This window comes from Brachypodium distachyon, chromosome 2, assembly GCF_000005505.3.
Source record: "Brachypodium distachyon strain Bd21 chromosome 2, Brachypodium_distachyon_v3.0, whole genome shotgun sequence".
NCBI lineage: Eukaryota > Viridiplantae > Streptophyta > Magnoliopsida > Poales > Poaceae > Brachypodium > Brachypodium distachyon.
The window spans coordinates 37,365,283-37,387,624 of NC_016132.3; the positions used below are offsets into that span (position 1 = coordinate 37,365,283).

Consider the following 22,342-nt stretch of genomic DNA (forward strand, 5'->3'; position numbering starts at 1 on the left):
GAACTTATGTGGTACTACCCCAGTCCAAACTATGTTTAAGTTATGTTTTTCTTTACCAAATCAGAAAACAGAGTTACCCTCCCCACAGAAAAGAAAGAAAAAAGTTATGTTCTCTAGCTCTATTAATCTGCATATTGATTGACATCATCAGTGGAACACCATGCAGATTTCTTTACCTCCATACATACAGCAATATAAGAAGTTCAATCCACAATAGTATACTATTTTACTGCAAACAAACAATAGAACAAATGAGAGAGTACTGCTTCTAAATGCACAAAAGCAGTACCACATGAACCTTTACCATTGGTGGATAGCAAATTGCATACTGAAGACACTTGCGTCAAGTAAAATGGACACAACAAAGTGGCCTCAATAATTAGCACATGGAAGCAAATAGATAACTGACTAGGTTCAATCATATAACCAAACAAGTTCCTTCACAATTCTCCACAGCTAACCAGCATTGTTCAAAGCCACAAAAAGGCATGTACCCGAACACTAACAGATAAAAGTAGACATAGGAGTACCCACATATCCAAGCCAGAGCCACAAAACAACAAGATGAAGCCCAAACCCAACAACAGATATTTTCAGGAGGCACTACTGCCCATTTCCATCTAAAAAAACTACTACTTACTGCCCAAAGATAAGCTGCAGTGACTTTCAGTTACCAGCTGATGACCATTCTGTAAAACATGGAGTATACGGTACGCCACAGGCAAGTTCTTTAGCAGTACACATAACCTGCACTTTCCCGCTATCCATATCGTAAGACAATGTCATCTCCTACTCGTCAGTAATGTAAACCAAATTACGATCCGGATGAATCACAAACATGGTAAAGCACTCTTCATCTTTGTAACACTCCCTCCCAAACAGTTCCAACACCTTGACAGCATGCTTCAGGGTCCACTTCCCACTTGCATAATCCTCAAGGACCCAAACATAGAGCTGGGAATCATTGTCATTATCTATCTGCCAAGCATGCAAAAGTCCCTGAGACTTCCCAATGGTAACAACCTCAGATGTGCCCACCATGTCCTTTGGCCAATCGATTTCCCCCCATTTCTTCCCCTCCGTGTCGACAGTGACTATCGAAGCATAATGGGTGCTCAGATGCATGATGCCATTCAGGAAGACACACTGCGGACCACCAAGAAGGACAGTCTTCCACCCCCACTCATTCGGCAGAGCAGTCCATCGCCCAGTCTCGGAGGAGTAGACCGCGACTTGTCCGAATTCGCAGAAAGAGTTCGTCAGGGGCGCAAATACCACGAATCGGGAAGGGGTGGCCGCCTCGAAACCCAGGAAGAAATCTTAATCACCATCGTAGAACACAAGGACGTCCGGCTTCTCCTGGTCCGGCAACACTATGAGAGGCAGCACCCTCCACTCCTCGGTTGCAGGGTTGCACACGACGTGGTCGTACTTGTCCTTGTTCCGCTTCGTGTACGATTTCCAGCATCTCAGGAGGAGGACGCTGCCGCAGCCCTGCTCGACCTCTAAGCGCTTGTAGGTGCCGCGCAGGAAAGGGAGTTTGGGGTCGATCAGAGGGGTACTTCTGCGGCTTCCTCCGACGGACAGGTTGCGGAAGGTGAGGCCGCCGCGGGTCCTGTTGAAGAAGAAGCCGGAGAGGGTCTGCGGGGAGCGCTTGCGGATGGCAGGGTCGGAGCAGAGGGAAAGAGAGGGTTTGTTTGGGGTTTTGGTTCTCTTTGGTTGGATCGAAGATTGGGGGAAGGAAGGAAGGATTAAGGAAGGAGAGGGGGGAAATACAGTACCTCGAACGCTGCATCGGTAGGGGCGGGGAACGGCGGCGGGGCGACCTCGCCGCGGCCGGTCGCCTGCGGGTGGTGGTACTGCTCCGTGGAGCCGTGGTTGCCTCCCTTTTGCGCTCGCCGTCCTGGCGGCATTGTCTCCTCCGGCTGGGCGGCGGCGGGTCGCTGGGACTAGCTACGGATTTGGGAAGTGGAGCGAACAGGGAGGTGGTTGCGTCCCTTTTCCGAAGTGAAGGAAACCACCGGCGGCTCGTCGGGACTAGGGATTTTGGGAAGTAGAGGCGTGGAGCGAACGGAGAGGTTGCAGCCCTTGGCCTTTTCGGGCAGCCCGGTAGCACGGCTACCAGGCCCGAGACGGGCTCGGGCGCTCGGCCCGGCTGGTGGCCCGGCCAGTTTAGTTTTTTGTCTGGCCCAGCTCTCTCGTTCTTCTGGCCCAACCCAATTCTTTTTTTTTTCAGTTTTCTAAATTTGGCCCACCTGTAGTCCTCTATTCCCTCCGTTCCATATAGATCGGCACGGTTTTGTACTTGGAGAGAGTAGTTTTGAGCTTCATTTGGCTCTCTTGTCTCGACGTCCGGCCCCGATTTGTATCTCGTAGTAATGTGGCCGAGCTTCTCGCAGTTTTGCAGACCCTGGAAATTCGCCCGGGCCCCGGACGATCACCGTGGCCCCTTCGTAGCATAGTATTCATTGTGACGAAATAGCTGACATGTAGCAGCGCAATATATATGTAGCATTGGAGCAAAATAGTTCACACTCGGCGTAGCTGTAGCATGCTGCTGCATTGACCACACATACAAACAGTCTTCAGTCTTTTGCTATTCAACACTCACACCACGAGGGGCAGACACACCAGATGCCATACCCTCTCTTATTTCCAGCACACATAAAACTAGTACTCCCTCCTGTCCATATTACTTTCGAAATATTATATGTATCTAGACGCTTTTTAAACATAGATACATTCATATTTGAGCAAATTTGATATTTCGACAAGTAATATGGATCGGAGGGAGTAACAAATTTTGCCTTTAACAAATACAGAGCATATGGTGCGTCAGTCCCATCCCATGAGAGAAGCACACAAACTAACAGGGTATATCGACCAAACCCGATATAGCTAGCTTGGTGGATCAATGCAAGTAGCATAAAACACCAAATTTATTCTTCAGGGAACACACCAATTAAGGACTTGACAGATCAGTGGAAACACTCGGCGTGGTAGAAAGCAACAGGGAGACACCACCGGTCGATCCACCACCAAATCTACAGAGGTGATAATGAGAGTAATTGATCAATAACCGGAACTTACAAGCTGGTTCTATTCAGAAAGACAATCTGGTTGCTATACATCTATCACTGTGTATTCCAAGTTACAATTCTGTTAGCATGCAGGATTCTTGCTGATAACTGGTAGATATTCCATGAGAGCCATAGAACATGGTACTGCATATGATACATACTACCACATGAAAGGAGAAAAGCAAACAAGCTAGCTAGAGAGAGGAAACAATTTATTGATCACGAGCGTGTACATACCTGGGAACCAGTGATTGAGCAGCAATTACGTCACCGGAGAACTGAGCCTCTGAGCAGGGTCTTCTTATAGTACTTGGAGTGCCGTGGCTCGAAGAGAGAGGGGTGGTGGCGAGACTCCTTCCCGTCCCACTCCAGCTTGTCCCACCAGTCCTTCTCACAGTCCACGACAGGGCGGCCAAGGGGGCCATTGTCGGTGGCTGGAAGGCGCTTCAGGCTCCAGCATCCCCTCACCCAGATGGTCTTAAGCTCGGGAGCAAACATCTTGGCCTCGCATATTTGATGCAGCTTGGGGAGCTCATGCAAGTAGATGTGCTTCAGTTTTGGGAATCGCAGCACACCTCTTTTCTGAGAAAATATTTCTCCAGGGGGAAGACCTGACTGAGGTCACCACAGCAGACGATGTGGAGTCTTTCCAGGCTGGGCAAGGTTTTCCATGACAGTACGAGGACAGATGTGAGCCTGGGGCAGAACTGCAGATGTATATCCTGCAGTTTTTCAAAGGTTTTATCATCTAACGAATAGGCAATGTCACTTCTAAAGCTCCAGATGCAACGGGCCATCAAAAGCTCAGAGGCCCAAAAGGTCTCCAATTCACTAAAGCTGGAGATATTATCGTGTAAGATGAATACAGTGTCCAGCTTGAGGCATCTCTCAACGCGGCACCACTTTAGACAAGGCCAATTAATTGTATCCCTTTTCCAACCTGAAGGAATCATTCTTTCAGGAACAACAATGGAGAGGGAAGAATTGTCATGCACGACCAATGACTTGACTCTACTCATCAAGAACTTTACAGCCATAATTGCTTGTGCAGTGACCACATTAGTGTTGCATATTCCCTCTCGAATGTCTACATGGAGGTCCAGTGGCTGAAACTGCCATGAGATCATGCCTTCTTGATCATCGCTGGTTGCCTTGTCAAAGTTGACATCAGTGTATTTACAATCAGTCTTCAGCATTGATGACTTGTGTGGAGGTGACTCATCAAATTGTTTAGTGCTGTAAAGGCCCATCTTATCCTTGCTGTAGTTTTGTCCATCATCTTTGCTACTACAAGACATGCGGAGATTCAGATTGAATCTATCAGTGTTCCAGCAAAACTCATTGCCAATTCTCCGCACCAATGACTGTAGGAACCTCATGTCCGTGATAGCAACACGTGCACAGCAATATTGTTCTTGTTCTTGACACGATAAATAGTCATGTGTTGTTTTCATGAACGCTTCTCCTCCTCCAACTCCTCTAGTGTCAATGCATAGAACCATAAGTTTGGGCATCCCCTTTTCTGGCCAAAGTACAGAACGAAGCCGCTCACATCCCAACAAAATGACTCGCTGCAGACATGGGACCTGCACCACCTCATCTTCGAGGTCAACTGATTTGACTATTGTATTTGAGAGGTCCAATAACTCAAGTTTTGGGAGTAACCCACCCAGTCTGAAGTTCACAAGTCTTGCACAACCGGCCATGGAGATACAGGAGATTTGAGCTTCCTTGTCGCAGTCCTTTCCTGCCCCAGCAACGAAGCTAAATGTTTCAAGCAATGGAGGAAGTGACTCGGGGGTAACATGTTCCAGTCTGGTACAACCATCTAGAACCAGTGTACGGAGTACAGTTGCACCTGACAAGCCTGGCAAAACTCTTATTGTGCTATTCCCTGACAGGTCAAGGAACTCCAACTTCACCATACCTATGAATTCATTCATACTTCCTGTCTCCCAAGGGCATGTAGGCTCAATCAATCGAAGCTTGTGAATGTTGTGTAGACGCCTCCATGTCCATGCAGGCTTGTTATGCCAGATTCTTCCTCTCTTTATATTTATCTCCCTAATATTTGTAGCCATCTGCTCCATTATATTTGGAGGCAAAGTCAATTCCCAATCTGTGCAACATATGTCTAGCACCCATAGGCTTCGAAAAAATTCCATTGTTGGTCTGCCCTTTCCCTTTTCCTTTTCTTCTTCTTTGTATTCATCTGATACATGTGGTTGGTTCTTGCAGTTATCTAATCCAAGGAATCTTAGGTTATGGCAGTGACGAAAAGGAGGTGAAGAAAAACTGAAGATGCAGCCGCAGAGTTTCAATACGCGAAGTTGCAGCGATCTTTGGAACATGTTATTGGGCAATGAAGCTATTGGATGGTTATGTCCTCTTTCATTTGCCAAAAAGTATGATGTTGCCTTTTGGTTTTCAGTCGGCACAATTTCTTTGCTACCAGAGCTGGTGGCTACAATCCACCGTTTCCTATAATTCCCAATAGTTGGCAACCGGTAAGATGAAAAATAGGGCCATCTAGAAGATGAGAAGTTATCTAGTCTCATCTCTTCATGCAGAGCAGTGGCAAGCTCCCATGCTTTGTCCTGTTGGCATTCTTGTATAATCCCATCACAAACCCAATAGTTTGCGGCATGAGTGGCCCAGTTGTAGTCTAGGGTGTCGACTCCCTTGGACTCTAGAAACAACAAATACCCACAACATGCTTCAGCTATTCCTGGGGTGATACCATCCTTATTCGTGTATTCATCTATTTCTCTAGCCTCTTCAGGTAGCATTTCAGTCGAGTGTATAGTTTTCTTGGCACTACTCATCAGCACATTCTCATAAAAGTTTGCGAACAGAGAAATATGAGAACTGTCCACTCCTTGTGCTCTTTGCTCCAATCCTGGGATCACACGCAGCCTCCCGCGGAACGTCCACAATACCTTAGAAACGACATTTGACCATTCATCTGCAGCAGCTCGGGGAATGCCGAGATTATTGAAGTCAACCATCATATCGCCCCCGTTATGGAAGATTACTAAACAACTCTGTCCTTGCAGGGCTTGATGGATTTGTCTTCCAACTTCTCTCATCTCCAGGCGAGAACCTTGTGCTACCCCACCAAAATCATCATCCTCATCCTGCCTAGCAAAAATATCCATGACATGTTGAGGAAACCTTAGTTTCTCTGCAATTGTCCTCTGGAGTGCTCTCCGATTTTCCCACCTAGAGCAGTCAATGTGGATGATACTATCATATCTGCTTCTTAGATACGACGGAGGGTTTTTAGCTACCGATGTAAGAAGGGCAGATGCACCGAGGCCATCCCATCCATCAAAGTAGATGACCTGATTTGGCTCCGTTGTGTCCTCCAAATAAAATATTATTTCTTGTACCGCCTCTTCGAAAGAATTTGCATGAAAACCCTGCATTAATAATTAGTTAGTTGTAATATTTGAAGCAGTCGGTAACGAGTTCAAATTTGGTTCTAAATAACAATGAGCCATCGAACAGTCAAATACTACTACATATGATGTCACCAACTGCTTGTGACAGGGCACCGATTGATCTCATCTCCTCTCTAGTTCATCTTCACCTATAGTTCGTTAGGTCGAACTAGAAGAGATCTATGGATGGCTCCACTCATAATTGGAATGTTACCTTCCAACCAAGTCGCTGGTGCCCAGAGTTGTTATCCGAGTCCGGGTCATCGGAGTCAGATTCCATAATATCACAAGTACGAGTATATCAAATAACTGCATGCACATCGAAGGAAAAGCATTAAGAAAACATACACGATATCAACATCGATCTCTTTCAACATTTGTATCTGACACGTGATAATTAATGGGAAAAATTGTAGAAACATTAAACGTGGAAGGAACGATATATACCTTTGGAGCTAGCAGCTACATATCCAGTGCCGGTTCCACAGCAGAAATGTTGACAGAGAAGGCAATAGTAGTGCGGGCGAGGAACTTGGTAACTGTCGATATTGTACCTTGATGCAAATCTGCAACGAGCATCTGGCGCAATAGGTAGCTTTGCCCTTGGATTTAAGGCTTCCGACGCTTTAACAAAAGCTAAAGGCACGCTGGTTGGTTCTTTGCTTTGCTTGTGGTGGGAGCTCAAGGATAAAGAAGGAACTGCATGCCTGACAAAGCAGTAGCTACATGAGCACTTCTTGTTGATACAGAATGTCAGGCAGACCTGCAAAGGAGAAGAGCTCTGTGAAAACAAAAAGGGGAAATGGGCTCCAGTGTGCAGCCCAGTAGCCTCTAGTTTTGGGCTTGATTTGACTTGGCCCTCTTCGTTGTTCCAGCCCAAATACCCGCATCAGCGAGATGAGCAACGGCGGCGGCGGCGGCCACCGGTCGTCGCCGGCGTCCGCGCCGCTGGGCGACGAGGGAGCTGCTCTCGGAGATCCTCCTCCGCCTGCCCCCGCAGCCGTCCTCCCTCCCGCTGGCGCCGACCCGGGCTTCACCCGCCGCTTCCGCCGCCACCGGAACCCTCCTCCTCTCGCCGGCTTCTTCGTGCGAAAGCCCATACGCCGTCCACTTCCGGCCCACCCTGGAGGCCCCCAACCGCGTCCCGCCAGACAGCTCCCCCTTCTATCTCAACGAATCAGAAGCGAATCTCAATCCGAATCAGCCCAGGTTATTTCTACATGGAGAAGCCAGAGAGGGTGGCACCGATGATAATTGATAAATCGAATGAGAAGCTGAGCTAGCTTTCTACAGAAACTCTGCTGTTATCTCCAGAAGATTTCTGACCGTCCTATATTCTTTCTCTCTCTCTATTGACAGAGATTTGATGGTTCAGTAATGGAGTTGTTTAGGTACTGAGGTTTGCAAACGCTTTCTGCTGCCAGAAACGGGCACATTGGTTTGGGCTGTGAAACTGAGAAATGTAGGTGGTGCCGTTCATCAGTTCAAGCACACCAGTCTCGTCATGTATCAAGTGAATCAAATTTGCTCAAATATGGATGCATCTTTGTCCAAAAACGTTTAGATACATAATATTTTATCTCTTAACATGAGATGGAGAAAGTAGATACGATGAAACCAATTTTTTGCCCATTTCATCAGTTATTGAGTTAGTCTTATTGCTTATTCATCGGTAGTCAGGAGGAGACAGGGTGGTCCAATGAGTAATTTTTTTACCCTAACTATAAATCGCAACCATCTCTGCAAAAAAATGAATATAAACTGTACCAAAGATTGTTGACTCATGTGCTTAATCGTTAGGCGAGACCGCGAGAGTGCCAGACTCACGTACAAAGGAGCTAGGCCCACGAGGATATGGGTTTGGACTTGACGTGGGCCTATATGAACTGTATTTTAAATCTTATGGACCACCCTGACCACCCTATGGATCCGCTAGTGAGAGGAGATGCATCCCTTGAAGTTGTAGCCGCTGACGTGTGGACCTGCGTCAGGAAAACCCGTTCCTCATCAGTTACTACTACGTCAAAGCAGAGTTTAGACCAATTCTTCTCGGTTTCCTGGACTGACGAGAAGCTGCCCTTAGCCAGCTTTCTCGAGAAGCCGTCACCTAAAATTGATTAGGCTATCAAACTAATTTGATATAAACTGCAGGTTTGGACAGCTTTTAGGAAAAGCTGATCCGCCGAAAATAATGGATCCGTCAGATTCGTCCCAAGGGCAGTTGGTCTCAAACTTGCATTAGTTAATCGTTATTTTTTTTCAGTTAGCGTCAATCTTTATTTTCATGAACAGAAGAGAAAAGGAGAATAAATAGAAAATGAACCTGCATCAGCACTTAGCCCACTAGTTTTGGGCTTGGTTTGGCTTCACTTTACTGTCTCCACTTCACTTCAATTCAGTCCACAGTGGTTCCAGAATCCAAACGCACAAGCCGAGATGAGCGTCGCCGGCCACCGGTCGTCGCCGGCGCCCGCGCCGCTGGACCTGGACGACGACGACCTGCTCTCGGAGATCCTCCTCCGCCTGCCTCGTCTGCACCCGCTGGCGCCGCGTCGTCTCCGACCGGGCCTTCGCCCGCCGCTTCCGCCTCCACCACTGCCACCGGAACCCTCCCCCTCTCCTCGGCTACTTCTTCCAAAGCTTCCACGACCTCCACTTCCAGCCAACACTGGAGGCCCCCAACCGCATCCCGCCAGAGAGATTCCACATGGATCTCAACGAACAGGACCACGGGCGCTGCCGGATCCTCGGGTGCCGCCATGGCCTCGCCCTCATCTACCAACAGCGGCGGAGGCAGATCCTGGTGTGGGACCCCGTCAACGGCGACCGGAACTACATCGACGTCCACCCCAGGTTCGAGATCTACGAGACCCCGATCCACGGGGCCGTGCTCCGCCGCACCGCCGCTGCCGGCGCCGGAGACGACGAGAACCACTTCCAGGTGGTCTTGGTAGGCAACGACTGGATGCAGCCGAAACGGGCGCTCGCCTGCGTTTACTCTTCAGAGACCGGCGCTTGGGGTAGACTCGTCTCGACACTCCTTCCACCCGAGCCCATGGATTCAACCAGCTTCCTTTCCACCAGGGTTTGCACCATTGGTCCTGCTGTCATGATTGGGGATTCACTTTATTGGCCGTTTTCTCTCTGGGATAGCTCCTGGATCCTTGAGTTTCATCTGGGTACGCAGAGCCTAGCTGTGATGCCGTTGCCGCCGGTGAATCACGGATTCACGGTTATGCGGGCAGAGGGTGGTGGACTTGGTTTACTCTTACTGTCAGACCTCACCGCCCAGTTCTGGAAGAGGAACGCTGATTGTGGTGGGGATGGTGCTTCATGGGTGCTGGGAAAAACTGTTGACCTCGGCGAGCTACTTCCTGTGGACTCCAAGGAAGAGAGATGGCCTCTGCGTATTCTAGGGCTTGCTGAAGACCACAATGTGGCTCTCTTGTGGACGTATCCCTGTCTATTCACGGTCCAGCTTGACTCGTTACAGTTCAGGAAACTCTTCCAAAGCAAAAATATGTGTCCGTATCATCCATTCGAAGCTGTCTATACTGCAGGTATAACATACAGAACCAAGTTATTTGATATTCTCATGTTATTATTATTGGATCATGTGGTTCGAGTCAGAGCTATTCTATTGGGTACGGCCATCCATGGAATAAAACAATGGACACAAAGATTGGCAGAAAATTATTTTTCAGAGAAATGGTAATTATTTTGTATGATACTCCTTCCATTTCACTTTTCAGTTTGTTAGGCCTATATAAAAAATTCACAATAACCAAGGAGCACCTAGTTAAGTGATAGACGAATTATTAATGCAATATGCATGGCCACCCATCTCCTTCATGCATTAGTTTATTACTCCAGTCCATAACCTCGTCGCCAAAGCAAATTGGCTTACAAATTGAAATTTTTAGAATTTTAGATATCCCTAAGAAACTGAAAAGGAGGGAGTAATTGATTTAGATTTTATTGTTGCCTGAGGTCTGCCCGACATATCCAATAATTGTATTTCCTGCGGCCTCCTTTCCTCAATCTACGGTGGGATGTTCTTTCCTGACATATCCAATATGTTCACTGCAAGTTCGTGTCTTCCTATTGTTGTTCTCTGTTTCTAGTGGAATGTTGTTTTTGTCCAATAATGCTGAGATGGTTCAACCTTTGATCTGTCAGCACAATTTGCCCCATGGTGAAGCTAATGCTTACTTTTTGAGTGAATCAGACAAAAATTGTGGAATATAACTTTAAGGGCTTTTACACGATTGATTATTACAAATCTGTTTGACTACTGGCATTAGTTGCTCTGCAGGTATCTAGAATTGCACCCTGGTGGCTGAGATCCAGAAATGGCTTGTTTGCTGTAGCTTCTTTTATTCTGTATGCTGTGCATGAGGCCCGTCTTGTGCTCCACAAAGACATTGACCCTCTATGTATCATATGCTGGTCAACTGTGATGTGGACTTGTAGTAATCAACATGTCCTGGTCAACTGTGAACTGGGAATTAATCCTTTAAGTTTAACCTCCATCTGTTATCTGATGTATATATACATTATTCCAACTGGCATGAATAAAAATTGGCCTGCTTCGATTAATGCATTAGTGCTGGTCCTGTCAGTTAATCTTGCAGTTAATTTACTTTGTGCCGTCCAAATAAGCACGTTGAGGCAAGCGCACCTGTCAGTTCATCTTGCTAGAATTTTGCTTGTGCACATATCTTCTCAGTATTGTTTGCTTATGTCCCATGCTGTATCAGGTCAGGTGGGAGATTTCGATGAAAAACTCTTCCTAAGCCCCATGATTATCCGCAAATTTGTAACTGATAAAATTGTGTAGCTCAAAAAGATGTTATTTCTGCAGGACCCTTTTGCAAGCTGGGATGCTACTTGGCATCAACAGTTGCAAATAATTCCAGTTCTCACTGGACCCAGTGGTGTATGTGATGAAAACAAAACACATTTTATTATTGCTGCTACAATCACAGCCTTTGAACATCCTATAATAAAACCCCATGATCCACCAGCTCTTGAAATCATATCATCTTCAAACGGAACGGCTCCTAAGCCGCCATATCCCCTGCAAACACACAAAAGGAAATCCTCAGACTAGAAGAAGAATCAAAATGGCCGAAAGCAAATGTTGTTGCTGGTCGTCATCTTACTGTCCCGCATCCGCCCTGGTCTGACGAGCCACAGATGGAGGAGCTCATGCCGCAGGCCAAGGTCATCCTGCACGAGTCGACACCGCCGGTGACCTGCAGGTCTCCACGGCCGCATTTCTCTCGTGTTCGCCTCCATGTCCTTCCTCTTTGCCGGCAATGGGTTGATCTTCTTCAGGAACAATGGGGGATGAAGAGAAGTGCCGTTGTGGTGTGTGGTGAGATCCTGGTGTCTGAGGTGTAGCCGTGTGGGGCTCTTTGTAGCACCCGAGTTCGAAGGGCGATATCAACATTTGACCTTAATAATTCATAATGTGGCTGAGCATAGTAGTATTTTTCGCCGTTTTGCAGCCCCGATTTTATGCAGAGTGTTTCGGCTGAACGAGTGTCATGCAGCCAATTTTGTCTTTCGGTATCCATTTCTGAGCATGCTGGGGCTCAGTGGGTTGCTGGAATTAGCCCCTGATAGATCTTTGTTTTCCTTAGGCAAGCCCTTCTTGTGAAGCAAGCTGCTGCCTGTGTCGTTGATGCTCAATAGTTGCCTCCAAGGGGTGGTATTAACCACTGACCATGTATGTAGCTACTGACATCAGCTGTCAAGAAACTTGAGAATATTTTCACTCCAAGCTATAGTCTACCTGTTGGCTGTTGCTATCTCTGTTTCTAGTGTTGGTTTTGTCGAAGCATCGTCTACCTATTGGTACGTCTGCTTCGGCACAATCTGCCCGATAGTGAAGCTAATGGTTACTCGGCATTTTTAGAAAAAGGAATTATACTCCCGATTTCATGAACGAAATCGCACAGTTTGCAGTGTCTTAGAGGTTCAACAGGAAAAGTTAAAAAGCAAAGCAGGTAACCCCTGACAATGCAATTACAAGCTACAGGAACACAATACTGAAGTTTTTTGCCGTGCCAACTCTGAACTCTCCAGCAGGTGATTATTACAAATCTATTTGAACGATAACATTGGTGGTATCTAGAATTACATCCCGGTGGCTGAGATTCAGAAATGGCTTGCTTGCTGTAGCTTTTACCATTCTGTATGCTGTGCATGCTCCACAAGGACATTGACCCTCTGTGTATCATGCCCTGGTCAACTGTGAGCTGGAGTTGTAGTAATCAACATGCCCCGGTCAACTGTGAACGAGGAATTCATGAGGTGCTGTGCCTTCACGAAGGCGGTTCTTCATGAGGTGCTGGCGAGGGTCGGAGCACTTTGCTGTCTCCCTCGCCCCTCTGAGGACTTGGTAGCTTGGCTCTCGGCGGGGGCTCATAGGCTGCAAGGAAAGGTGAAAGCTACCCGGTCGCTCCTTAATCTCACTCTTTGGAGGAATTGGAAACTTCGGAATGCTTGTATTTTTGAGGGAGCTACCCCGTTTGTCGCTTGGCTCGTGGAGGACATCTTTGTGGAGGCGGACATGTGGCGTGCCGCTGGTGCGCGAGCTCTTGACCGCCTCCCCCTCCACGCCCGTCCTCCAGATCCTAGCCCTTTCACCACCCTTGTATAGTTGTTTTTCCTTTTCCTTCCTCTGCTTTTGTTTTGTTTTGCCTTTTTGTGTTTTTTCTCCTTTTGAGCATTTGGGCCTTGTTTGTACTTGCGCTTCTTGCGCCTTCTTCTTTCGGCGTGTTCGAGAAAAAAAAAACTGTGAACCGGGAATTGGTCTGTTAAGTTTAACCTCAGTGTGTTATCAGATTTCTATAGACATTATCCGAACCTGCATGAAGAAAAATCGGCTTGCTTCCATTAATGCATTAGTGATGGTCCTGTCAGGTTCATCTTGCTGTGTCAGGTGGAAAGGTTTTGATGAGGCTATAACGTTTGAATCTGAGTTCTCTTATGAGAAATTGTTCACAAAAAGAGAGAAACAATTTGATCACTGTGATCCAGACAGGAAGTGCTAATTAAATCAATTTTATTATTTTTATGGATCTGCCTCCACACATCGCCGCCGATACTAAGAGATTCACAAACTTTGACATGAACCAGCAGCTATTCAAAACGCATTTTATTCAAAGTTTAGACGAAACAATTCTTCGGAAATCACTTGGTGCTATGCTGCCTCCACATGTTGCAGCCACGAACACAAGCCGCTGTCTCCCCAGCTGCATCATCCCCTGCAAACACACAAACAAAGAAATCCTCAGAGGACCACAAGGAGATCAGAATGACCGAAATTTATTTACCAAATGTTAGTTATCGTCTTACTCTCCAGCGCCGGCTCCGGCTCCGACGTGTCGCAGATGGTGTTCACGCCGGCGCCGCCGCAGGCCATGGCGCACGGGTCACCGCCGGCGAGCAGCTTGTGGGGGCTGCAATCGTCGAGACACTTGGCCACGCAGATAAACCGCGACCACCAAGGGATGGTGCGCCGGCACTCGGTATAGCATGGCCGGTAGCACTTGCAGAAGTCGGCCGGGGTGGGCCTCTCGGGCGCCGCCTTGCCCGGCATTGCTGACAGCAAGGCGAGCAGCACGCACAGGGCGGCCTTGTCGGCAGCTCTGGTTGTCTTCGCCTCCATCTCCTTCTTCTGGGCAGGCGATGGGTTGATCTTCAGGAACAATGGAGAAATGGAAGAGAACTGCTGTTGTGGTGGTGAGTGTTGAGACTCTGTTGTGTTTGTGTGGTGTGGGCTCTTTTTATAGCACCCGAATTCCGAGGGCGATATCGACATTTGAGCCAGATAAATTCGTGACGTAGCGAGCACATTTTTGTTTTTGCCATTTTGCAGCAAATCAAATTGCCACATTTTTTGTGACGTCGCCGTCCATGATTTTGCACGCCGTGTTTCGGCAAACAAAGGGTGTCATGTAGCCAATTCTGCCATGGTATCCATTTCTGAACATAATGGGGCTCAGTGCGTTGCTGTAACTAGATAGCCCCTGATAGATCCTAAAGCTGATTAGACATTAATTATGTCATCTTTGTTTTTCTCACGCAAGGCCTTGTGAAGAAATGTGTTGATGTAGACAGAAAACGAAATTCAGTTCTGATACAATACAGCTACAGTGAAGTTCATGTTGGGATGGCATAATTGTTTGTTTAGCTGTACAGCTAGCAGGGATGGGAAGCAAGGGGAGGGGGAGATCAGAGTGTGAGGAAGATGGTGCTGCTAAAATGGTAATTCCTGAACTGGAATTATGTTGATATCCCTTGAGAAAAAGAATTCATAAATAAATACTCCCTCCGATCCTAAATTGTTGTCGAAATATTACATGTATCTAGACGTTTTAAAAAAATAGATACATCCATATTTGGTTAAATTTGAGTCAAGAGTTTAGAATCAGAGGGAGTACTTCCAAGCTTCAGAATGTAATTCCAATGGATTAACATGCCAGAACAAATTATGAAAATCCTATCAAATTATGAACACTGCCGGTAACGAAATTGCACATACAGGTTTAACACTCCTGAAATTCACCAAAGTACAAAAATATTTCGCAGAGAAACACGCATTGATCACTTTCTAGCATATCCAACACAGCATGCATGACGACAATCCTCGGACCTTTTATCGTACAAGCTTACTGAAACCGAAGGTATGCAATTGCAAGCCATAAATATGATTTTTCTTTTTCCCCGAATAAAGGGAAGGGATCCTAGATCCGGGGAGCCAAAAGTCATTTTCGAACCTGGTCTAGTTAAACAGATGATCTTAATTATGTACTGCGGTGCAAATGTGGTAACCAAAGTAAAATTAGAACCAGAGCTAATTTTCTTGTTTTAACGGTGCGGTTCATTTTGAAATTGGAACTTCCATATTATGCACCTCTTTTTAACTTTACCATCAACTCTGAAAGCATTTGTAATTGAAATAGTGACAGAGTTACAGAAAATGCAGTACACAGATGTAACGAATAGCAAAATCAGATTACCATTTTATCTGTGATAATATTATATATGGATGAAATTACGGCCATAGCTCCAAGTTAAGGCTTCAAACATGTGAGATGCTCTCTGGTAAGGGCAGTTGGATATGGTCCTATGACAGAACAGTTGCTGTCAATAAAACTAGTCAAAGTGATAAAAGAAAACTGTGTTGAGTCTCTGCTAATGCCCCATCCTTATTCATTTTATTTTCTGTGCTGAATTTTTTATTGATAAAAAACTGTCTCTAAAGAAGATAGTTTTCGATGTCGGGCCTGAGTTGCCGCAATAGCTTTGATGTGACTCTTTTATGAGCTAGCCTCTAAAAATAACAGAAATTCTCACTTCTTCACCACAAAAATGGACAAACAGTTTAGTTACTATGATCCAGACAAGAAGAGGTTAATCAATAGTACTAATATTTTACTACGAAATACTTTTACATGACTAGTGTGTGTGATGAAAACAAAACACAATTTCTGCTAGAATCACAGCCTTTAGCAATCCCATAATAAATCCACCAGCCCCTTCAGATCACTCCTGTTTTATTCAAACTTGAGACGGAACAGCTCTTGGGAAGAATCACTTGGTGACATGATGCCTCCACCTGTTGCAGCCACGCACACAAGCCGCTGTCGCTGCAGCCCCTGCAAACACACAAACAAAACAAACAAATCCTCATCAGACAACAACCACAAGGAGATCAAAATGACAAAGAAATCAACCAAAATGTCAGTCGATCTTACTGTGGGGCGCCGGCCCTGCAGGCTCCAGCGAGTTGCAGATGCCTTCCTCGACGCCGTTGACGCTGCAGGCCCTCGTGCACGCGTCACCGCCGGCGTCCAGCAGCTTGTGGGGGCTGCAGTCGTTGAGACACCTGCCGAAGCAGGTGAACCGCCACCCCCATGAGACGGTTTTCCGGCACTCGGTGTAGCACGGCCGGTAGCACTCGCAGAACTTGGACGCGGCCGCCTTGCCCGGCATTGTTGACAGCATCAAGAGCACGCACAGGGCGGCCATGGCGGCGGGAGCTCTCGTTGTCTTCGTCTCCATCTCCTTCTTTTTCTTCGCCCGGTGATGGGTTGAGCTTCAGGAACAATGGAGAAATGGAAGAGAAGTGATGTTGTGGGTGAGTGTTGTGTTGAGACTGTGTGTGGTGTGGGATCTTGATTTATAGTACGGGCAGCGCGGGCGCTAAGGAAAACAAAAATCACGGTCAACTTATATGGCGGATCTTGATTGCTGTGAACTAATACAGCAACGACTGAATGTATGCATGGCGTGGTCAGCGTGAACTAGTTTTGGCAAGTAACAAAATTACAGCTTGATTGCAGCAAATTGCCACAATTTCCCCATGATTTTAGGCGTGGTGTTTCGGCGAAGAAAATGGTTGTCGAACGAGAGTCCTGTCGCCAATTCTGCCGTGGTGGTATCTATTTCTGAGCATAATGGGGCTCAGTGCGTTGCTGTAAGACTGTAACTAGCTAGCAGCATGGCATGGCAGGTATCTATTTCTGTCGTCCAAGGAATGCAGTTGCAAGCTAGCCGCAATATGACATTATATACCGTACAGTACGTGCCATTATCTATTAATCGGCAGAAAGGGAGCTTTGAAATGATCAACACATGGATAAAAACATACTCCATAAACATGGAATTTCAGTGTGATGATCACGCCTACAATTCTCAACAATCCAAGAGTACAATCCCTCTGTCTTCTTTCTATACAGGTTATTTTGGTGAGCCAAATTGACTTGTCAAAATGTTTAATAAAAGGAAACAGAGCGAGTAACTCGATCTAATTCAGCTTCTTGGTCTGCCCTGCTTGCGTCTTGATGACGCCGGGGCGGTGCCTCCTCCGCCCTCCCGGTTGATCCTGCAAAGGAGCTCCTTCCTCCTTGTAGTCGTCGTCGACCTCGACCTCGTAGAAGACTTTGCCATAGGTCTTCAACTGCTGCCTATAGTTCTTCTGCTTCTCGAGCATGATCGGGTCGCATCTCTCGGCCATTTCAGCCAGGACGGCCATGTCGGCACAAAAGCTCTCCACAAAGCCCGGCATCTTGCAGACGACCTTCTCGGGCATCTCCACCTTGAAGGACTCTGCGGACTCTGGCTTGTAGGACATGACATACTTCACGTCGCTCGGTGGCACCTCACGCAAGATCGTCTTCTTCTTCTTCTTGATCTCCTCGTCTAGGCCCTGTTTTGGACACAGAAATTATTTTAAAAAACCACAATTTTAAAAGTTCTAGTACTACCAGAGTTCAAGTGTAGTTTGCACTTTGCAGTGTTACATCCGGCAATTGTTAGGGTACGTACATAATCGATCATATCTCTACACTTTTTTTTTTGACAGCATCATATCTCTACACTTAATTAGAAGCAAAGCCTATCTTGTAAAAACACACAATTAAAAGTTGCAGTTTTTTTTATTTACCACAATTAAAAGTTGCAGCTATCCCTGAGAGACAGAGGCAGATTTTCTCAGTTTATACAAAAGAGAATAAGAGATTCAGGTCTCGGCTACCAATACTGAAAAAACTTGAAAGAGAATATTGTGTTGTATAGTACTCCAACAAAACCTTGGTCGTCGTCTCTACAGGGTTCCCGTCAGACTGGACCGCCATGCTCTTTTCAGCCTGCGAATCCACCGCGACCTACTCCTGGAAGGAACTTGAGCTTGCCATTGATTGGGATCTGCAGCGGCACAATTGATTGATTGTTCGGGTGAGGAAGCAGACGGCCTCCCGGTGCATCTTTTTGCACGGGAAACAGGATTCGATTCGGGTTCGGACACTCCCAAGTCGTACGGGATTGAATCTCGACCCCCCGCCGAAATCGGCAAGATGAGCGTCATCCGGATCATAGATGGGAAGATCTGGAACTAGTCCGTTCCGTTTCGGATTGGAATCAGGCGCATGAATCAAGAAAGAGGAGAGAGAGAGATAGAGAGAGAGAGAGAGATCGTACGGTATCAGGACCTGCGGACGCCGACTCCGGCCGACGGATTTGGCCGCCTAACCAAATCCGGCCGAGAGAAGAAGGGAGAGATGAGGAGGAACTCAGGAACTGCTGTGCCCGTGCTGACAAGAACATGCAATTTTACTTCAAAAAGGGCCTCCCACTTGCAGTTCGAGAGTAAAATCGTACTGTTATTGAATATACATTGAGCAGGTCCTAAGCACGTTCCGGCGGGTTTGACCCCTATGACGCACGTTGACAAGTTACACGTTAGCACATGAAAAAACCGAAAAGGTGAGGAATTGGCCAAATTGAACAAAATTGACCAAAAGCATAAGAGAATTTTGGGTAATTGCTTTTTTTTTTGGTCGATCGATTTGGTCAATTCCTCTCATTTTTTATTTTCTGTTGTGATAACATGTAACTAGTCAGCGCGTCACATAGGCGGTCAAACCCGCCAGAACCAGCTTACCCTCTCGTGACCAATTTAACATAACTCAACTATGCATTTTCATAATTTAGGACTAATTCGACACCTGCTCAATAATAGTAAACCCTCGGATGTATTTTACTCTTTCCAAGATAACTTGCGGATATACCCTTTGTTTTTCTACAGTAAACTTGCGGGCATTTTAGTAAGGGTATCTAATACTAGAGTCGATCACTTAGAGTTAACACATAAAATTAGTTGTGTGTTTAAATGATTTGTTAGCATTAAATATGATGGTGTTCAATGATAAAAAAGCTAACTCTTAACTGACCCTTGGAGTTTGACTCTTCAACAAGAGTCGGTTCTCTTCTCTCTGATGATTTTTTTTGTCCATGTCAGCAAATTTCAACAAAAGTTAAGAATCGACATTTGTGAATGACCCAGGGATTTGCACACGACATCGCGCACCTAGTTACCTTCACAGACAGCCAACAGCAACAAAATACTCTGAAATTGACCGTTTAAATATACAGGTGCACTTGATACACAGAATGTAGTGAATATAGTGCTGTAAACATGTCCAGGCAAGAATGCATAAGAAGAAAGACATCTTGGAGCAAGCAATTCACACAGAACCGCGCTGATGATCAAACAAGAACCATATGCCGTGCAGTGCAACCCCAACAGACTCTCTTGCTTGAAATTCTACGCAAGGAGTCAACAGGATCTCCAGACATCCCGTATAAACGAGGCATGGATTCAAAAACAAACAAGGGCCACAAAAATCACTCGGTCAGGGGGTTAGTCAAGGACGCTAAGATAGATCTCTCCCTGCACAAAGAAAGCACTAGTAAGTTAGGCAAAGACATGGAAATTAATGTGCCAACAAAACAAAGATTAACCATCAGAAGGCTATAGCTTGCAGTTAGGTATGCATACGTACCTCGCAAAAAAAACATAGAGAAAACCTGGCCTATGAAATAGAGCTGGGAAGTTCGAGAAAAAGAACTAGAGCAGAGAAACAGACATGATTAATTGCAGGCCCAAAACAACCATGATTGCCTTAATTTTCTTCTTCTATTTAACAATAAAGTGTGTGCAAGATCAAGTAAGGAGCTCTTCATTTATAAACAGCTTCAAAAGAGGCCAGGTGGCATGAACACTATCAGAATATCATTTGAAACTCCACTCTCTACAGGCAGGTGAGATCCTAATAGGAACATTCTTAAAAAAAAACATCCTAATACGGAAAATAAAGTAAATGCACATGAACAACTCAACTGTGAATTGATCTGAATATTCTAAAATTATAATGCTATCTGTGTGCCTTCCATATGAGATAGCTTGTTTGTTTCTAATCTCAGCACCCAAAAGTGCATATCATTAAACCGCAGACCGGCAAAAAGAAGTTTTGATCAATGGAAAAACAAACAGGTTATGGGGTCAACACAACAACAAAGGACTTTCTGTTCACAAAAACAACAACAAAGGACTTGGATTGTTTAATCCCCTGATATCCATGAACCAGTCGATGCCACAAAATCAAGTTTGTCACTCAGAATCACCAAGTCACAACTTTATCATACATATTGCCGCAATTAATACTTATAACGAATAACTGTACGAGTACGATCAGTATATCATCATTCCTAACACCTAACACCACACTGAGACCAACAAGATACTACAGAATTCTAGCAAAGATACAGATGCAGACATTGAATTTGCTGTGGATTGGAATCATAAATTAGTTATGAAGCTAACTGGCCACACCTCTTAGCAGCATTCATATAACCATATCTTCCAACTACAAAAATGTCTGGATAATTATGAAAATTGAGTACACAGAAAACCAATTATACACTTCCTGAAAGTGAAAGAAAATACAAAACTCAATTCTGAATAAATTGTAGAGGTCTATACTCTATAAGAATAGCCTAAGCATCTCAATAGTCAGGACTGAACAGAAGCAAGGATATAGAAGAAGATGGAATAAATGAGCAAAATAAGAGAATGGAAGCATAGAACCACTAATAAGCAAATTAAGAGAATGGATACAAAGAACCGAACTAAAAGCATTGCAGAAGCAATCTTGTATTCCAATTCCGAAAGAAGCAGATTGTCCTCTCTTAAGCACGACATGCTCAATTGGTCATAGCTGACAAGGTGTACACTAAAACATTTAAAGGTAGCTCTGGGAGGCCAGGTAGTCTAGAGCCATTTAAAGGAAAGAGTAGAGGACTCACAGACTTAGGACTGAACCAGCAGGTTGGAAATGCAGCCTGTCATTATCAGCATAGATCTAGGCATGAATACGCGGGCCTAGGAAATCAACCGCTTTTAATAAAAAAAGACAGTTGCCTAGGCGCTAACAAGCATTCCTGAAACTGTTTATTTGTGATTTAAATTGAATGCTAAAAAATGCATGTGACATGCAAACATACCACCTGCTGTCTACTTGCCGTCGATGCAATTGCACACATTTGTCAGGTATCACCAGATGCATCCAGAAGTCCTAATGCAGGCAACCGATGTTTGTACCACCTAAATTTTATCCTAGCTAACAATCAGTCAGAAATTTACATTCTAGATTACCCCTAAAAGCAGAATGGCAAACCGATGAATGCAGTAATTACCCTACAGATTTGAGACAAGCATAAGTCCTCACTCAATTACAGTATGATAGAAGTCATTAATCTAATAAGAGTTCAAATGCAGATATCACCCAGATGCATCCAGAAGTTCAAATGCAGCCAACCGATGTTTGTACCAGTAAATCCAGGATGCAATGCTAGCAGCAGACAAATTAGCAGGAAAGAATCAATTTGGTACCTGAAGCCAACCAGTTTCAGGAGGTTTGGTCTGAATGTAGCCATCAGAAGGCGAAGCACAACCCAGATCCCTCTCTCTCAGCACGCAGCCCTTACACGTCGCAAGCTGCACACTCACAACACCAACGCCGCCACACATCGACTGGTTTTTAGCTAAGCACATGGACATCTAAAACAGTACCCAACTTTCATTCTTTCAATTCCAAGCAAAGAGAACAAGTAACAGACAGTCAATATGAACATCTAGCATAGGGAAGGCAATGGGTACCCATTACCCGCGTACCCGGCGGGTAAATCCTCATTAAGGTACGGGTTTGGGTCAAAAATTTAACCCGTGGGTACGTAAATGGGAAAAACTTTATGCCCATCGGGTAGAACGGGTACGGGTATGAGACCCATACCATGTACCCGTTTACCCATATAATAAACTCACAAACGGGTGCGATCTTGGCAGAAAAGAGAGACTCGCAATGTGTTGCAGCTTTTAGCATTATGTGTTGTCGTTTTTAACAATATATCATCTTTTTATGTGTTGTTGTTTATAATGTGCTAATGTAGTATCGTTTATGA

At 45.5% G+C, this 22,342-nt stretch overlaps 3 protein-coding genes and 1 pseudogene across 9 annotated transcripts; 1 reads left to right on the forward strand and 3 right to left on the reverse strand.

Moving 5' to 3' along the window:
- Window positions 1-897: 897 nt before the first annotated feature.
- On the reverse strand, window positions 898-2,641 carry LOC100833991. Its single transcript, XM_014898607.2, has 2 exons — window positions 2,612-2,641; window positions 898-1,953 (listed from the first exon to the last, which is right to left on the reverse strand). The coding sequence occupies exons 1-2, from the start codon at window positions 2,639-2,641 to the stop codon at window positions 1,321-1,323; spliced, it is 663 nt and encodes a 220-aa protein (XP_014754093.1). The 3' UTR covers window positions 898-1,320.
- On the reverse strand, window positions 2,542-7,959 carry LOC100834301 (annotated as a pseudogene).
- Window positions 7,960-8,856: 897 nt separating this feature from the next.
- LOC100834900 lies at window positions 8,857-12,051 on the forward strand. 4 transcript variants are annotated; one of them, XM_024460254.1, is made up of 2 exons: window positions 8,857-10,083; window positions 10,828-11,381. In XM_024460254.1, the coding sequence occupies exons 1-2, from the start codon at window positions 9,231-9,233 to the stop codon at window positions 11,361-11,363; spliced, it is 1,389 nt and encodes a 462-aa protein (XP_024316022.1). In that variant the 5' UTR covers window positions 8,857-9,230; the 3' UTR covers window positions 11,364-11,381. The 4 variants fall into 4 exon arrangements, with proteins under 4 accessions (XP_024316022.1, XP_014755139.1, XP_024316023.1 ...); XM_014899653.2 differs by lacking the exon at window positions 10,828-11,381 and adding an exon at window positions 11,388-12,051 and having other exon boundaries at window positions 8,858-10,234; XM_024460255.1 differs by lacking the exon at window positions 10,828-11,381 and adding an exon at window positions 11,388-12,051 and having other exon boundaries at window positions 8,858-10,083.
- A 5,132-nt stretch (window positions 12,052-17,183) lies between these two features.
- On the reverse strand, window positions 17,184-18,695 carry LOC100835210. 4 transcript variants are annotated; one of them, XM_014898871.2, is made up of 3 exons: window positions 18,521-18,694; window positions 18,133-18,247; window positions 17,184-17,750 (listed from the first exon to the last, which is right to left on the reverse strand). In XM_014898871.2, exons 2-3 carry the CDS (start codon window positions 18,175-18,177, stop codon window positions 17,349-17,351), a joined length of 447 nt encoding a protein of 148 aa, XP_014754357.1. In that variant the 5' UTR covers window positions 18,178-18,247; window positions 18,521-18,694; the 3' UTR covers window positions 17,184-17,348. The 4 variants fall into 4 exon arrangements, with proteins under 4 accessions (XP_014754357.1, XP_024314195.1, XP_010231767.2 ...); XM_024458427.1 differs by having other exon boundaries at window positions 18,133-18,428; XM_010233465.3 differs by lacking the exon at window positions 18,133-18,247 and having other exon boundaries at window positions 18,521-18,695.
- Window positions 18,696-22,342: the final 3,647 nt, after the last annotated feature.

Excerpts from the sequence above, each read along its gene's own strand:
- LOC100833991 (XM_014898607.2), bottom strand. The coding sequence starts at position 2,641 with ATGGCATCTGGTGTGTCTGCCCCTCGTGGT. Across the intron at positions 1,954-2,611 it reads GTGTGTCTGCCCCTCGTGGT|CTAGTCCCAGCGACCCGCCG; the intron begins GTGAGTGTTGAA and ends CCAAATCCGTAG.
- LOC100834900 (XM_024460254.1), top strand. The coding sequence starts at position 9,231 with ATGGATCTCAACGAACAGGACCACGGGCGCTGCCGGATCCTCGGGTGC. Across the intron at positions 10,084-10,827 it reads CGAAGCTGTCTATACTGCAG|TTGCTCTGCAGGTATCTAGA; the intron begins GTATAACATACA and ends TACTGGCATTAG.
- LOC100835210 (XM_010233465.3), bottom strand. The coding sequence starts at position 18,646 with ATGTTCTTGTCAGCACGGGCACAGCAGTTCCTGAGTTCCTCCTCATCT. Across the intron at positions 17,751-18,520 it reads CGTCCGCAGGTCCTGATACC|GGCCTAGACGAGGAGATCAA; the intron begins GTACGATCTCTC and ends TGTCCAAAACAG.